Source organism: Bos javanicus, chromosome 22 (genome assembly GCF_032452875.1).
Source record: "Bos javanicus breed banteng chromosome 22, ARS-OSU_banteng_1.0, whole genome shotgun sequence".
Taxonomy (NCBI): domain Eukaryota; kingdom Metazoa; phylum Chordata; class Mammalia; order Artiodactyla; family Bovidae; genus Bos; species Bos javanicus.
In genome coordinates, this window is record NC_083889.1 from 25,101,255 (window position 1) to 25,120,005 (window position 18,751).

The window sequence follows — 18,751 nt, forward strand, 5'->3', positions numbered from 1 at the left end:
CAGTACTCTTGCCTGGAAAATTTTATGGATGGAGGAATGAGTCGGACACGTGTCGCAAAGAGTCGGACACGACTGAGCAACTTCACTTTTCACAGTTTCATTAGCTCATTTAACACTCGTGACTGTCCTATAGTATAGGCATCAGTTAGTATCTCTACTTTACAGCTGAGTAAATTGAGCCTAAAAAGGTTAAACAAATCGTTCTTTGCCATGTAGGTTAACCACAGATTACAGCTGTGATCATTTCACTGCAAAGCCCCAACGCTCACACGTGTGTACAGGGCCATACTGCGTCTCTTTAAGGACATATCTGTTGAGTGAGTGATTGAATATGTTTTTAGAAGAAAAGACTTGGATTAGGACTTGATGCAGCAGGATGAGCCAGAAAAACTTTCATAGTCCCTTAGATTTGATGGAGGGCTACCACTGGCACTAAGGACTACTATGCCTACTTTATCCCCTGAGTGGCCGAATTAATGGTGTGACCGAAAGTAACCATACCTCCAAAGTGTGGCGGTGGACCACAGAGAAGCACCACGCCTTGACCTTCTCGGACGGACACTGTGCTTCTTGTTTTCGTTTCGAAGTCTTCGATATCTTGAAAAACAGAAAAGCAGATTTAGAACTAATTGCTTTGCAGAACAAAATTTTAAGAAGAAAAAACTGGCAACAGCAATGAACACTCACACTTGTCCGACCAAAAGATTTAGTTGATAATCAATTGATGTACACTGGTTTTACCTCTCAAAATTTTGTCTTTCCTTTTTTTATTTTAGTACAACTATGCAGAATATATGATAAAGACATTTATTAACATAACTCACTATCTGTTTTATTCTCCCAGGCAGCCTGAAGCTCAACAGGAAATCTTTTAAACACAGCACATATTTACTTTTCTGCCCAAGGAAGGCATGATTTAAAAGAGGTATGTGGCAAGTTTGCTGCAATCTTCTAGCATTTTAGATTAATGGTAACCATTTTGATATGGGGATGAAGCCTGTGAGAGCTTAGCTTGGAATGTTGTGAGGGAAAGAATAATATGTGACTGAACCAAGGAAAAAGGTAAATCTTCTAATTTCTCTTGATCTACTCCTTCACAAAGCAGCTTCGTGGTCCTGTTTGGAGTGTTGTAATTTCCTACAACACCGAAGAATCATAGACATTCAGTGTTGGAAGAGAGCTTACTAACTGTCTTATTAAGCTATCCATCTGAGTTATAAATCATTCAACATTCCTAGAAAATGGTCACCCAGCCTCTAGAGTCGGACACGACTGAAGCGACTTAGCAGCAGCCTCTAGAAAGGGCTAAACTGTATAACTTGTCTGAACCTTAGTTTCTTTGCCTGGAAAATCACTTGTATTCATTCATTCAGTCAGTCAGTCAGTGATTTAACAAATTTGTATTGAATACCTACTAAAAGATAGGAAGGGTATTAAGGGTAAACGATGTATTAGTAAATAAAGCAGACATAGACTTTGCTCTTATTATATTCACTAAAGGTAAAAGTAGAAGACCAATTACAAAACATATAACAAAACATATATATATATATATACACACACACATACATATAAATATGATTTACATGTTGTAATAATTGTTGTAGAGACTGCTAATTGTCTACCAAAATCTACTGCCCTTTCTTTCACAGTAATAGGTTTATAGGTTTATAGAGTAAATATTACACTTTTCTAACCAAAGATACTTTTCCAGACATCTTTTGCAGCTGAATAGAAAAAGTTGAAACTCACATTTAACTTTCACCTATTATGTTTGAGAAGAAATATCCAAAAAAATTTGTTGTTCTCCATCTACACACCAAGTGTTAATACCATCTAGATGGCCAATGGTGTGAGAAATATATTGTATTTCTCATACTCTTTATCTCTCCAAGTATTATTTCCCAAATGAGTATTCTTTTTGTGCACTTTGCTTCCTTTTCATGAATGACAATTAAAAAAAAATAAATCACTAGACCTGATATGTAAATTTCATATATATATATATATATGCTATGCTATGCTAAGTCACTTCAGTCGTGTCTGACTCTGTGCAACCCCCATAGACAGCAGCCCACCAGGCTTCCCCGTCCCTGGGATTCTCCAGGCAAGAACACTGGAGTGGGTTGCCATTTCCTTCTCCAATGCATGAAAGTGAAAAGTAAAAGCAAAGTCGCTCAGTCATGTCCAACCCTCAGTGACCCCATGGACTGCAGCCTACCAGGCTCCTCCATCCATGGGATTTTCCAGGCAAGAGTACTGGAGCGGGGTGCCATTGCCTTCTCCGATATATATATATATATATATATATATATATATATATATAGTGAAGGACATGTGTAAGATGGCAGAGTAGAAGGATGTGCACTCATTTGCTGCAAGAACTCCAAAATTACAACTCACTATTGAACAACCATTGAGTGGAAAATGTTGGATCCCACCAAAGAAAATAACCCACGTACAAGGGCAAAGAAGAAGCCCCAGCAAGGCAGTAGAGGGATGAAATCGCATTTAGAATCAAACCCCTTACCCACCAGAGATGCTCAGAGGTCTCAAACTAACCTTGTGGGCACCAGGACCCAGAGACCCTGTAGAGACTGAACCAGAACTGTGGCAAAACAAGTGGAAGTGATGGAATTCCAGTTAAGCTGTTTCAAATCCTAAAAGATGATGCTGTGCAAGTGCTGCACTCTATATGCCAGCAAATTTGGAAAACTCAGCAGTGGCCATGGGACTGGAAAATGTCAGTTTTCATTCCAATCCCAAAGAAAGGCAATGCTAAAGAATGTTCAAACTACTGCACAGTTACAATCATCTCACATGCTAGTAAAGTAATGCTCAAAATTCTTCAGGCCAGTCTTCAATAGTATGTGAACTGTGAACTTCCAGATGTTCAAGCTGGATTTAGAAAAGGCAGAGGAACCAGAGATCAAATTGCCAACATCTGCTGGATCATCAAAAAAGCAAGAGTTCCATAAAAACATCTGCTGCTGCTGCTGCTGCTAAGTTGCTTCAGTCCTGTCCGACTCTGTGCCACCCCATAGACGGCAGCCCAACAGGCTCCCCCATCCCTGGGATTCTCCAGGCAAGGACACTAGAGTGGGTTGCCATTTCCTTCTCCAATGCCTGAAAGTGAAAAGTGAAAGTGAAGTCACTCAGTCGTGTCCGACTCTTATCGATCCCATTGACTACAGCCCACCAGGCTCCTCCGTCCATGGGATTTTCCAGGCAAGAGTACTGGAGTGGGGTGCCATTGCCTTCTCCAATAAAAACATCTACCACACAATTGCACTCATCTCACAGGCTAGTAAAGTAATACTCAAAATTCTCCAAGCCAGGCTTCAGCAATACGTGAACCATGAACCTCCTGATGTTCAAGCTGGTTTTAGAAAAGGCAGAGGAACCAGAGATCAAATTGCCAACATCCGCTGGATCATGGAAAAAGCAAGAGAGTTCCAGAAAAACATCTATTTCTGCTTTATTGACTATGCCAAAGCCTTTGACTGTGTGGATCACAGCAAACTGTGGAAAATTCTTCAAGAAATGGGAATGCCAGACCACCTGACCTGCCTCCTGACAGTTAGAACTGGACATGGAACAACAGACTGGTTCCAAATAGGGAAAGGAGTACATCAAGGCTGTATATTGTCACCCTGCTTATTTAATTTATATGCAGAATACATCATGTGAGATGCCGGTCTGGATGAAGCACAACCTGGAATCAAGATTGCTGGGAGAAATATCAATGACCTCAGATATGCAGATGACACCACCCTTATGGCAGAAGGTGAAGAAGAATTAAAAACCTATTGATGGCTTAAAACAACATTCAGAAAACAAAGATCAAGTCATCCAATCCCATCTCTTCATGGCAAATAGATGGGGAAACAGTGGGAACAGTGACAGTTTTTATTTTGGGGGGCTCCAAAATCACTGCAGATGGTGACTGCAGTCACAAAATTAAAAGACTCTTGCTCCCTGGAAGAAAAACTATGACCAATCTAGATAGTATATTAAAAAGCAGAGACATTACTTTGCCAACAAAGGTTCATCTAGTCAAAACTGTGTTTTTTGCAGTAGTCATGTATGGATGTGAGAGTTGGACTATAAAGCTGACCACCAAAGGATTGATCCTTTTGAACTGTGGTGTTGGAGAAGACTCTTGAGACTCCCTTGGACACAAGGAGATCCAACCAGTCAACCCTAAAGGAGATCAGTCCTAAATATTCATTGGAAGGACTGATGTTGAAGCTGAAACTCCAATACGTTGGCCACCTGATGTGAAGAACTGACTCACTGGAAAAGACTGATGCTGGGAAAGATTGAAGGTGGGAAAAGTGGATGACAGAGGATAAGATGGTTGGATGGGGAGTTGTTGATGGACAGGGAAGTCTGGCATGTTGTGGTCCATGGAGTCACAGAGAGTCAGACACGACTGAGCAACTGAACTGAACTGATGTAATGTATATATGTAATTTCATATATATGTATATATGTAGAGATTTAGTTGGGAAGAAGTAGACTATATCTTGGACAAATATTTTCATTATTAAAAGTAGAGCATATATATGTATTTCAAATCCTGAAAGATGATGCTGTGAAAGTGCTGCACTCAATCTGCCAGCAAATTTGGAAAACTCAGCAGTGGCCACAGGACTGGAAAAGGTCAGTTTTCATGCCAATCCCAAAGAAAGGCAATGCCAAAGAATGCTCAAACTACCACACAATTGCACTCATCTCACACGCTAGTAAAGTAATGCTCAAAATTCTCCAAGCCAGGCTTCAGCAATACGTGAACCATGAACTTCCTGATGTTCAAGCTGGTTTTAGAAAAGGCAGAGGAACCAGAGATGAAATTGCCAACATCCGCTGGATCATGGAAAAAGCAAGAGAGTTCCAGAAAAACATCTATTTCTGCTTTATTGACTATGCCAAAGCCTTTGACTGTGTGGATCACAATAAACTGTGGAAAATTCTGAAAGAGATGGGAATACCAGACCACCTGACCTGCCTCCTGAAAAATCTGTATGCAGGTCAAGAAAGAACAGTTAGAACTGGACATGGAACAACAGACTGGTTCCAAATAGGAAAAGGAGTACGTCAAGGCTGTATATTGTCACCCTGCTTATTTAACTTATATGCAGAGTTACATCATGAGAAATGCTAGGCTGGAAGAAGCACAAGCTAGAATCAAGATTGCCGGGGAAATATCAATAACCTCAGATATGCAGATGACACCAGCCTTATGGCAGAAAGTGAAGAGGAACTAAAAAGCCTCTTGATGAAAGTGAAAGTGGAGAGTGAAAAAGTTGGCTTAAAGCTCAACATTCAGAAAACTAAGATCATGGCATCTGGTCCCATCACTTCATGGCAAATAGATAGGGAAACAGTGGAAATAGTATCAGACTTTATTTTTGGGGGCTCCAAAATCACTGCAGATGGTGACTGCAACCATGAAATTAAAAGACACTTACTCATTGGAAGGAAAGTTATGACCAATCTAGATAGCATTTTAAAAAGCAGAGACATTACTTTGCCAACAAAGGTCCATCTAGTCAAGGCTATGGTTTTTCCTGTGGTCACATATGGATGTGAGAGTTGGACTGTGAAGAAGGCTGAGTGCCAAAGAATTGATGCTTTTGAACTGTGGTGTTGGAGAAGACTCTTGAGAGTCCCTTGGACTGCAAGGAGATCCAACCAGTCCATTCTGAAGGAGATCAGCCCTGGGATTTCTTTGGAAGGAATGATGCTGAAGCTGAAACTCCAGTACTTTGGCCACCTCATGCGAAGAGGTGGCTCACTGGAAAAGACTCTGATGCTGGGAGGGATTGGGGGCGGGAGGAGAAGGGGACGACAGAGGATGAGATGGCTGGATGGCATTACTGACTTGATGGACATGAGTCTGAGTGAACTCCAGAAACTGGTGATGGACAGGGAGGCCTGGTGTGCTGCAATTCATGGGGTTGCAAAGAGTCAGACATGACTGAGCGACTGAACTGAACTGAACTGAACTGATACATATATATACATACATATGTATGCTCTACTTTTAATAATGAAAATATTTGTCCAAGATATAGTCTGCTTCTTCCCAACTAAATCTCTTTCCTTTCATCTTCAGCAGTCATTAGCTTTATACCTGCTTAGGATCTAGAAAGCTAAAGTTTCTCAGTCATGTCCAATTCTTGTGACCCCATGGTCTATGCAGTCCATTGAATTCTCTAGGCTAGAATACTGGAGTGGGTAGCCTTTCCCTTTTCCAGGAAATCTTCCCAACCCAAGGATCAAACCCAGGTCTTCCACATTGCAGGCACATTCTTTACCAGCTGAGCCACAAGGGAAGTCCAAGAATACTGATGTGGGTAGCCCATCCCTTCTCCAGTGGATCTTCCCAACCCAGGAATTGAACCAGGGTCTCCTGCATTGCAGGTGGATTCTTTACCAACTGAGCTATCAGGAAACTAGAGTGCCTTGCATATTTCTTCTAGAGGATTTTTAAACAAATATGCCCCCCTTTCTTCTTTGGCTATAGTATAACTGTCAGCCCATAACATTTTGGTACACTTAATGTCAATTACTGACTAGACTTGTTTGCATCATTTTACATACTCAAAGAGTCGGACATGACTGAGGGACTTCACTTTCACTTTTCACTTTCAGGCAGTGGAGAAGGAAATGGCAACCCACTCCAGTGTTCTTGCCTGGAGAATCCCAGGGACGGGGGAGCCTGGTGGGCTGCTGTCTGTGGGGTCACACAGAGTCAGACACGACTGAAGCGACTTAGCAGCAGCAGCATTAAGAATCAGGCTAACAAACTGCATTTAAAACCAAAAACTAATATATTGATTGTTTCTATTTCTAGCAGTGATAACAAGTGAGAATTTTAATGGTTTTTTTTTTCCCCTCATTACTATTATCATTGAAAGGTCTCATTAAATTGTCATGACTTTTTAATGGTCATAAAAACAAAAGCTGTCACAAAGGAGTAGAGAGAAATTGAATGATTGTATGAAATTAACAAGCTTTCAATTACATTCTCTCAGTGTCCCATTGTCAGTGTTCCATGCTCACACTACCATCAATCATGTTTTCAGTGTTAATCAGAAGCCATTATAACACGCTGTTGATAAGACCATGGGTACTTTAATATATTCTGTGTTAACTTCCACTTAAATAACATCCACTTGTAACATAATTTCTTCATGCCTTTTATGATTATAATGGGGTTTCTATTAGCTAACATAAAAGGAAATCAACTTCTTTTGAAAGCCACCCAAGTTCTGTTAGCAATCAAAACACAATCATTTTAAAATAGTACTAGTTCACAGGTTTTAATTAATAATTCAGATTTTAAAACTGTTTAATAGCACAGAGATCATAGACAAGATCTAATTTTACCTTAAGTGACATTTCATGTGAATATACTTTGAACAAAATCTGTTTTAAGTATCCAACCTGTATTTCAAGTACATTTCTGCCAGCCAGCAACATAATATAATTCACATAATTTTGAAGCAATGTACAGTGAAGGTAGCCATACAAACCCAGTGATATTTTCTTTTCTCTGTAAGACCTTTATAAACTCCAGATCTATTCTTCTATAAGGAGAAGCCAGAGAGAACCACCCTGTTCTGTTTTTGTCCTATCCATTTTTTGCTTAAGAAAAAAATAGCTTAATGTGAGATCATTCCCTGAGATGGTCTCAAATTTTGTATTATTTGGAGAAATTCCCATAAACCACAAAGGTGACCTGCCCAGGCTGTCCTGGTACTCAAGGCACAAGTCCTGCCGTGCTGGTTGCTATTAAAGACCCCAGTTGCCGAGGTTGCTCTCATTAAGCCATTCTGATGACCAGGGCTTATCGGATCCTGCGGTTTTATTGCTGGTTTTGGAGGAAGCATTTGGCAGGAGCATAAGCAAAAATGCAGTCACAAACAAGGCTCTGTTCCAAAGGCCAGCAGGAAGTGCCTGAGAATGGCCCATAAAATGAGCTTTAAAGAATTACTGGGCCATATGCTCTCTCCTGGAGCAACCAAGGTGCAGTGGAGGGAAAAGGGCCACCAAAACGTACTTAAAATTAAGTCCAAGCAATGCTAAGCGTTGCAATGCCTAATTGTAAGGAGAATACATCTTTGCAGCTGCCACATGTAGGAATGAATCTCAGCCCAATTAAAGCAAGAAAACTGTGTATTGGCTGCCAAGACCTGAGGATCACAGTCAGAGGATATGTTTGGCGGTGCCAGCCCCCATCACAGAAGGAGGCCAGTGGTTTGCCAACTCTCATAACTGAGAGGAAGTCTGTGGGTACCCAGGGTTTGTTGACCCCGATCAAGAGAACAGCACCTGAAAAGATAGAGACAGGAAAAATCTTCACCAGGAAAAGGTCCATGCTTCAAGCAGGACATAGAGTAGTTGAGTTGTTCAAAGTAAAAATAAAACTATTTATTGAATCTTTGTTGATTGGCAATGCATGAATGACTTTGTTACAGTGTTTTAAATATTCTTTATTTTTCCTTTATTCTTTCATATATCAAGAATAACTGCTGCTGTTGCTAAGTCGCTTCAGTCGTGTCTGACTCTATGCAACCCCATAGACGGCAAGAATAACTACTATGTACCAAACACTCAGTGAAGCAGTTTCCTTGAATCTTCATGATGACCCTGGAATGTAGATACCAATATCACATGCATTTAACACAGGAGAATATTGAGGTCCATAGTGGATTAGCAACTGACTGAAGACCACACAGTTTTTACTTGTCAAGGCAGAACTGAAAAGGAGATAGTCTGGTTCCAGGACTCACTCTCGCAAGCAACATGTTATTCTGTTGTTCTCTCCAGATGTTAACTGGGATGTCCCTGCCCCTTGCAACATATAAACTGGCATAAACTGCCACTCCAAGCTCAAACAAACCAACACAAAAGCTCAATGCCTTTCCAAAGAGTTCTGCAAATTCTTGGGTTGGTGTGGGGAGTGCTGTGTTGTCAGGCTTTAGAAATAGCTCCTTGGTGGCTCAGATGGTAAAGAATCTGCCTACCAATGCAGGAGACCTGGGTTCAGTCCCTGAGTTGAGAAGATCCTAATCCTAGCCCTAACCCCAGGAGAAGGAAATGGCAACCCACTTCAGTGTTCTTGCCTGGAGAATTTCATGGACAGAGAAGCCCACTGGGCTGCAGTCCATGGGGTTGCAAAGAGTTGAACATGTCTGAGTGACTAACACTTTGACTTCTTCACTTTTCCTTTCTGATATCCTTACTCCTATGCATCTTTTCTTTTTTCCCTTCACATGTGTTCTTGATTTGTCTGCATCCACCTGTCCCTGCAAAGCAGGAACTCAGCCACATGTCTTGGCCTACATACAGATATACACACCTGCTAACACACACACACACACACACAAATTTGGAGTACCACCATTACCACACTTTGTGCCTCTATTGTCAAGCTTATTAATTTAGTAATATGTGACCCAAACACCTTAAAATCCAATATAAGATATTTACTTCTTAAAAGTTATTTAGTTCCTTCCTTCTATAACTTATCTCTATTCTTTCTGTCTTTTCTATAATGTTCCCACTACAGTCCTCTTTTTGAAGAGCAATGGAAAACTAAATCTCCCCATTTTCCTCTGCAAAGAAGTCCACCTCCCTCCAGCTCCGCCTACGAAACTCAGAAATTGATGGATCTATCCTACTTCACAGTGCTTGTAAGTAAAGGAAATAAAATTTAATTCCAAATATCGTTGCTCTAGAGGACATTTGCTTAACCACTTAACTGCCTCTCTAACTAGCATCTAATCCAAGACACAGACCGTATGATCTGCCCCCAGACCAGCGCTCATTTTCTCTCTTCCGACACCTCAACAGCAATTTTGATCACTTTGAGGACACAAAATCTGATTTTCAGCTCTAAGATTTCCTTTACTCTGCTCCTGGGTCTCCATCAATCAAATATTGTTTTCCTCCTTTGCAAATCCTCTGAAGAAGCCTCAGCATTAAGAGCTGGTGCTGAAGTAAACAGGACCAAGGAGCACATGTTCACCTTCATGATACAGCTCCCACATTGGAGGTACATGTTCTTGTTTTTGCCCACAGAAAAACATCTTCCTGTGCCAGAAGCTGGTACTTTGCCCAGTGAAAGGGAACTGGTGAAAATTATCAAGAATAAGTCTCTAGTTCTGCATTAGTTCTGCTGAATTCCCAGATACAACATGTGTAGCTTTTGTAATCAAAATACTCTTTATGGATCTCAAGACATTGCAGTAAGGTGATTCTGAATTTTTATCTCTATTAACTTGTCCCTTGGAAGAGGGCTGCTCATGGAGAACACCAAAATTGTTACTATTTCTTATTTCTTGGGTGGTTTTGAATAAGCTGAAATTCTTGGTACTGTAATTAATTCTCCCAGGTCTTTATTAAGTAGCATACAAAAATATGTCTACTTAGACCAGTTTCATTTTCCACCATCATTTTCAAGATGATTTCCACCACATTTTCAGTTACAGAGTTTGCAATATTACTGTGTTTCCTAGTACAACTCAGTAACATGACATAACCTAATAAAGCACAATACTACTGTCAAATTCTGTAAAAGGGGCAATAGCTAAGTCTTGATATTGGGCATAAATTTCGAATTGTTATATGCAAGCAGGAAGTAAAGAGATACCCTAAGAGAGTCTGGTGTCAAATCCATTTACAAACCATGTTAAATTTCTCTTTTTTGGTATAAAGGGCTTTTTATAAAACTTCAGAAATAAATGGAGAGAGCAAGTGAGCTGCTCTTTGGTTTTCTGAGAATAACGAATCTAATGAGAACCATTTCCTTATGTTTTTTTTAAGAAAAAAATATAGAATAATAGTGAGGAGGGGGCTAAAAGATTTTTTTCCTATTGGATTAGCATCAAGATTTTCAGAGAGAAAAGTGTTTAATAAACAGAACAAGGAAACAACTATGAAATAATTGGTCTATTATAATATACATTCAAGACTGGATTTGAATTTCTATCAATGGACTCATTTTTTATGACTAATGATGGTAAAAGCAGGGTAAGCTATGACTGAAAAAAAAAATTTCTAAACATGACTTGTCCATCTTGTTTTCTAAATTTGCGCATTCCCTATAGTTAAAACTAGGTGAATGAAAGAGAAGCAGAAGTGAAGGATGGAGCAATATAAGTTTGATAGCATAGGACAGACTGAGATGTCAGGTTACTGAAGAGTGCAGATCTTCAGTGTTTCTGAAAAGAAAAGAAGAAGTTTAAGTAGGCATTCAAAGATTAAACATCCCACTAAGGAATTATGCACCAGATAATTGGTGATGGAACAAAATGATCAAGAACACAGGTTGAGGATCAGAGAGTATAAGTTCAAGTGGATAATGGTATCCACTATGTGTCAGCTGTTGATGCAGGGCAGATTCTATAGTTTCTTTCTATCTCAATTCTCACCACTTTAAATAGAGCTACTGGTAATTCACTGGAGGTTCAGTGGTTAGCAGATGGCACTTTCATTGCCATGGCTCGGGTTCAGTCCTTGGTAAGGAAATTAAGATCCCACAGCTGCAAGGCCAAAAATGAATAAATAAATGAATGAAATGGAGCTCCCAACAGCCCCTGTGTCAGAGAAATAGAGATGTAATATCTCTAAAACTTTTTAAAGATGCTAGGTACTAAATAAATGTTATTGGGAACTGTGTATTGTTAATGATCAACAAAAGAAGGATGTTTAGAAATTTTAAATGGGTTTCATTTTCTGTTCTCATCTCAATGGCTGATGATGTCATAAAATGTATTTTCTTAAAGACTGAGTATGGAACTCCCTTTTCTGCTCAGCCAGTGGCCAGCTCAAATGCTCAGTGAATTAATGAAAGAAAAAAAGGCTGAAACTCAAAGCATATGCATTTTATTCCAAGCACAGCCACATCACATTGTATTTTACTATAGAGAATGTTTCGCCAACTTGACAAGAGTGTTAGATGGCAGGTCATTGCACCTCTCTGCTCAGAAAGCTACACAGCCCAACTGGAGGCAGAAGTAAACCTCTCGGCCTGGTGAGTGAGTAGCCAGAAAAATGCTAGGCTGTTCTGCTTTTTCTTGGTCTTGGATTGTGCCTTTTGGCAAATGCTCACTTTCCTGCCTTTTATTCCACAAGAAGGACGATGCCAGTACATTTTTAGTCAGTAATCTCTAATCTCTAAAGAGATTTACTAAGGCTACTTGTGTTCCTTGATTAATGAATTTTACAAGTGTTGCTCAAGTGAAAAAAGAGGAGTATTTGGAAGAGGTCAGTCTTCAGGTGAATAAAGAATGCACCATGTAGCATTGGAGAAGACTCCTGAGAGTCCCTTGGACTGCAAGGAGATCCAACCAGTCCATCCTAAAGGAAATCAGTTCTGAATCATTGGAAGGACTGATGCTGAAGCTGAAACTCCAATACTTTGGTGACCTAATGTGAAGAACTGACTCATTGGAAAAGACCCCGATGCTGGGAAAGATTGAAGGTGGGAGGAGAAGAGGAGACAGAGGATGAGATGATTGGATGGCATCACTGACTCAATGGACATGAGTTTGAGTAGGCTCCAGGAGTTGGTTGGTGATGGACAGGGAAGCCTGGTGTGCTGTGGTCCTTATTGTTGCAAAGAGGTGGACACGATTGTGCGACTGAACTCAACTGATAGCATGTGGGAAGAAATGGACTCAGATGTGTGTGTGTGTGTGTGTGTGTGAGAGAGAGAGAGAGAGAGAGAGAGAGAAAGAGAGAGAGATCAAGGTTATCTTTTTTCCAGAATGAACATTTGAAGATTTTGCTAAGGAGCCATGAATGGCAGCGAGGAAGTATTCCATTTTGACCATCAAAGTAGCTAATCTGAAAAATGCTGGGGTTTAACTGGATTTCAGTTAAAAATTTGAATGCATCCACTAAGCTTGGAGGGGCACAGTGAAAGGGGCTTTCCAGCACAATGGAAGGAAATTTTTATTTATTGACATAGTTCACAGTTACTGAAACTTGATACACACCATAACATTTAATCTTCACGGTGTCCTTGAGATATAGCTACTATGACACAAAGTTCAGAAAGGTTAATTAACTTACCCAAGGCTGAACAGCTAGAAGAGGTCCAGAAAGGGACTCCTACCTAATTCTGACTCCAGAAGCATTTTCAGCTCTTCAGGATACCACTCTGGTCATACCATGGAGGGAGAGGGGAAAACCAGAGGAAGGGGAGAAGGGACAAAGAGGAAGGCAAAGCAGAATTTCTTTTTATCCAAAAGTCTTCCTGCCTTTTTGGAAAGAAAGTCCTAGCCTGGTACAAAAGTCCTCACACATGGTAGCAAAAAAGCCAAACTGATCACTGGCCTCCCAGAGGTCTGAGGGAGTTCAGGCAGAGCTTCAGATGTAATTAGCTCCTGTGCCAGATCATCAGCTAAGAGGGCTGGAGGTATTAGTTTTGGTGGAAGATATGGTGAACCTATGTCCTTTCAGGAGCAATCTCACTCTTCTCTCCCTTTTGATCTATTTTTGTGATGCTCATTACAGTAAACGGGAGCGATTTCCTTGAAGTATGGCTCCAGGATCCTTGGTAAGAGGGGTAAATATGAACAGCTACACCAACCAGAATCCTCTTCTACACATAATACACATAATATGCCCTTTTATTCATCATGATGGTTTAATCAGAAAGTTCGATTTCAAAATTTGCAACCTATGTAGAATATAAAAGGTAGAGTTTTCAAGGAAATGGGGCAGAACTCCTAGCAAAAATGTGTTACTACTCCTGCTTACACATAGAGTATGAAATGAAATCTTTTCAAAGACCTCTGACACACTTAAGCTCTGAGTTTACCAGAGTTTTTATTCTATGGATTTCAATTTGCAAGAACTTCCACAACTAAAATTAGGGAGATTGACTTTATGGTTGTTGCTAAATACTTTTTTTTTCCTATTAAATTGTTTTACTCTGAGCAAGGTCTTTGGAGTCACAGATGTAATCTGCATTTTCTTTGCAGCTTTCATCAGCTCAGCCCTCAGGGGAATTGAGGTTCACTGATAAGGACTTTTGCATGCATTGTCATTTAGAGACAGAAAGGGAGAGACCAGAGAGAGAGCAGAAGCCAGAGCCAGCGCGTGCACCTAATTTAAATAAAATCCCATTGTTTTCCCAAGCACTTTCACTTCCTTCATCTTTGTAACTACTTATAGTAACCTTGACAGGGTAACAGGGAAGATATTAGTAATATATGGGATAGATATACTTGGTTGTATGGTTGATGCACTTAAGTGTTATACAAACAAATATATATATATATATATATATTCATTTTAAAAGCTGTGCATTGCTCTTTAAAAATTTCTTCTTATCACAAATGACACTAATTTTCTGGATACAGTGGTCATAAATATGTACTTTTAAACATATTTACTAAAAATATAAAATCAATTTGATTGGGAAAAATAAATAATAGTATATGTGGTGCCTGAATATTTTTCAGACCCCATAGTTAATGTATAGATGCCTGAAGTTTCAGCTCAGTTCAGTAGCTCAGTCATGTCCAACTCTTTGCAACTCCATGGACTGCTACACACCAGTCCATCGCTAACTCCCAGAGTTGACTCAAACTCCTGTCCTGAAGTTTGGGAATGATTTAAGAAAACGGGCCATTTGAGCTCCAGAGGATATGACAGATCAGGAGACAGGACACTTTTGAGAGAACCAGAGGTGCTTTGTATTAGGAGTGAACAGGGATGGGATTGGGAGGTAGAGGGGAGAGAGAAACAGAGACAAAACGGAAGTCAGCTTACAGAATTCTAAAGGTCTTTCAGAAAAAGTCTACTCAACCTAAAGTAATTTATGTTGTGTCAATACATCTTTCCTCCACCAGATTTTATAAGTGTTTTGTTACAAACCAAAGACAATGTGAGTGTGTTTTTATCAAGTGCATTATGTGGCAGACAGAACAGCTCCATCCACTCTTGGATCAAAATCAGGGTGAGGAAAAGAAGGAAAACTGTATGAGGCTGTGCAGAGATAGAGGTGGAGCTGGACATGATGGTTGGGATGAATGACTGTCCACTGGGACGCACATGAATCTGAACACTGATTCTCCTAGAGAAGAGTGAGTAGATTTTATCCAGATTTCAAGAGTCACAAAGCGCCTACTGGTAGTAGTTTCATATAAATGAAATTGGTCTGGGTTATAGTACTTCTTTCTGACAAAGTTGAAATTGTTGCTTTCAGTCTCAGACTCATTCTGCTGAATCTCTCAGGTTCCCTTTAAGTATCTGCATCTCATAGACAAGTGCTCAAGAAGTAATGGTTGATTTAACACATAAAAAATAAGCAAATTGCTTGTGTTTCATTATAACTTATCGTAAGAATCTCTTAAACGTAGAGTTTACTCATTAGTTCATGTATCATGAAAATACTTATAAACCCTGCCGCTGCTAAGTTGCTTCAGTCGTGTCCGACTCTTAGCAACCCCATGGACTTCAGCCTACCAGGCTCCTCCATCCATGGGATTTTCCAGACAAGAGTACTGGAGTGGGGTGCCATTACCCAACTGCAATTGTGTGTATGACTTCCTTGTGAAAAATGAGTAAATGGGCTTGTTTTTGTATTCCCAATGCATAGTACAGTGCTGGCACACAGTATGAACTCAGAGAAATAAAAGTAACTTTAAATCACTTACTAAATTATTTAAGCCTCTTAAGGGTTAAAGTTGGAGTTAGGGTTATGTTTTCCCTGGTGGCTCAGACAGTTAAAGAATCTGCTGGCAATGCAGGAGACCAGGATTCGATCCCTGGGTTGGGAACATCCCCTAGAGAAGGGAATGGCCACCCACTGGAGTATTCTTGCCTGGAGAGTTCCATGGACAGAGGAGCCTGGCGGGCTATAGTCCATGGGGTCCCAAAGAGTCAGACATGACTGAGCTACTAACATACATACCAGGGTTAGGTTAGGTTATGCTCCTTCTTTCCACTTCATCTGTTGTTCAGGAAAACTCAGTGAATACTTTTCTTTCATGTTTCTCAGAACATAAGCTTTCTCCCCTTTAGAGTCCTTTGCCCTTTTGTTTCCTCTGCTTGAAAAATTCCTCCAGATCCCCACACTGCTCTATTCTTTCTGACATTCAAATTTCTGACTACATGCTGCTTTCTTAGGGAAACCTCTCTTGGACAAACAATTTAAAATAGCATCTCCCTATCACTCTCTACTTTTTTCCCTAAAGGTCTAATCACTGTCAGAAACAGTGATTGGTTTAATTTATTTCAATTTTTCCAAATTAGACTATAAGGAGAATAGGGACCTTGTCTTCCTGCTGTAACTAGGTCAGTGCTCACAAAAAGCAGGTATTAAACAAGTAGATGTTTAATGCATTAATAAATAATTATAACTCTAAAGTGAATTGTGAATGCAAGATAACTACCTGTAGAGTCAACCATATTTTCTTCCAGAATTAAAGAGAGGATAAGACCAATTTTTGTTGGATTATTGAAGATTTCAGAGAGAAAAGGCTAGAATTTATTCTGAAAAATGACATGGTAGCCAGACTCTAAAACAGCCCCCCAGTGAACTTCCTCTGGTACCTTCCCGCCACATTATACTAGGATTGGTCTACGTGCCCAGTGTTATGGCAGAAATGATGGCTCATGGCCTCTGAAGTTTGGTTATAAAAGATCATGGCCCGGGAGAGAGAAATCCAAACCTGAGGGGAAGTTTATTTGTTTTATATAAAATGAAAGAGTGGTCACATAGTTGAAAGATAGTGTTTGGGCTTTGAATCTAGATAAGCCTGTGTTTTAATTTAGTTCTTAGATTTATAAAGTGTGAGACACTAAAAAGTTTACTTTTCCGCTATTTTTATAGTGTTCCTTAGTATCTCATACCTAAAGGATATTCAGCAATCATTTGTTGGAAAGAAGAACGGATAGGTAAATCAAATCTATAAAATGGTTTTTAAAATAATTATGTTATTTGATTATCATGAGAATAAATGGAATGCTATAACCAGTTTAAATACTATGTCAAATAGCCCTCAATAAGTTATATGTTTACCTAATAAGTATGTACTATTATTATGCATATTTTGCATTGTTGTCATTTAGTCACTCAGTCCTGTCTGACTCTTTGCAACCTCATGGACTGTAGCCTGCGAGGTTTCTCTGTTCATGGAATTCTCCTGGCAAGAATCCTGGAGTGGGTTGCCATTTCATTCTCCAGGAGGTCTCCCTGACTCAACCATTGAACCTACACCTCCTTCATTGGCAGGAAGATTCTTTACCACTGAACCAGCAGGGAAGCCACATGTGAAATGCTAAATGTAAAAGCTTAAGAAAACTTGCCAAAGGGTCACTGAACTAGTAATTAATTGCTGGAGTTAAGTTTCAAAGCCCAAGGAGCTATAGTTTTTTACCATGATGATCTAGTTGATGTAGTACATTCTAATTTCTGCTGCGATCGTAGTCTGTTCATTGTCTGATCTAGATGTGTTTGCATGGCAGGGCCAGAAGTTTACTTAAAGCATTCTAAATGAAAAGTAGGGACTGATATAAAGCTATCAGGAGAAATCTCATGCAAACAAATATAGGAAGCATGTCTGAGAACAGGAAGGCCATCAGACAGTTGTTCCCTTCCTCCATCTCTCTATTTCTTTATTCCTGGTAAATCATCAGGGTCCTGGCCATCTCTGCTTTCTTTGAGCTTCTGTCCCATTCTCGTCTCTGCAGATCAGTCTCCTTGTATTTACTTATAGTTCATGCAGCCATAAAATATCAAGACTATATATTGCTTTGCCTTAACATAGCTACTCTATATACTTCTCAGCTCCTGAATCTACAGTGAAGTTGGCTTGTGTCTCTTACTTGAAATTTTTGAGATGTTGAATGTCAGATGTCTGTGACTATAGAAAAGAAGTTACCCATCCAGCAACTAGGCTTACTCTTTTATAAGACAGGTAGAAACTGTAATTATCATCTTCAGCATAATGATTAATCAAGGAGATCACTGTCCAATTGCCTCAATTAGGTATTTAAGAGTAGAGTAAGTACAGTCCAATCACTTTTTCAGTAATCAGAAGCAACTGAAAAATTACCTATTTACTTAGAAATACTAGGGCCAGGTATGTGGAAAACATAAAATTTCCGAATTGCTATCTTTGAACTTTTATGTATCCTCTTACCTTATTAGATAAGTCTCTATGACCTTTTTAATTAAAACTGTCATAGATGTAAATACCAAACCAAATTTCTTGAATTTTCTCACATTATGACTGTCACTTATAAAACCAAAAGTGATGTAATTCTTTTGAGGCATGACTGTAAGCCACTGTAGATGCCCCCATATTCCCTCAGCCCCTCTAGGAAGCCACCTGACACTTCAGGAGGTAATTACAGGTGATGACTTGCTACCTTCAGCACCTGGGTCTCTGCCTGAAACTGCTCTATGGACTTATTTATTCCTTAAGCATAGTATGACTTGCAACCCAGGTATGCCAGCTGGGCATTTAATGTCCTCAGGGGTGACTCTTAACCTAGGAGGTAAGAGAATTGGTAGGTAAGTACTCCAGCTTCCTTGCCCTGTGATGGGGCAATCGTGTGGTGTGTTCTATACAGCTTCTCAGAGGGGTCTACTGTACTGATAACCTACACTCTAGCTTCCTTTTTGTGGGTTTTCTCTCTTTCCTTTATAGTTCCTTTCTCCTTCACCACGCTGCCTGAAATTGCCTTCATCCAAATCCTCGGCATGAATTCTAAT

General features: G+C 39.8%; 1 protein-coding gene across 1 annotated transcript in view; it reads right to left on the reverse strand.

Annotated features, from left to right (window-relative positions):
* Nucleotides 1–18,751, reverse strand: part of CNTN6 (contactin 6) — a 319,039-nt gene that overhangs the window by 131,044 nt on the left and 169,244 nt on the right. The window contains exon 5 of the mRNA XM_061396383.1: nt 502–597. Coding sequence (XP_061252367.1) covers nt 502–597 — 96 coding nt within the window. The remainder of the gene's footprint in view (nt 1–501; nt 598–18,751) is intronic.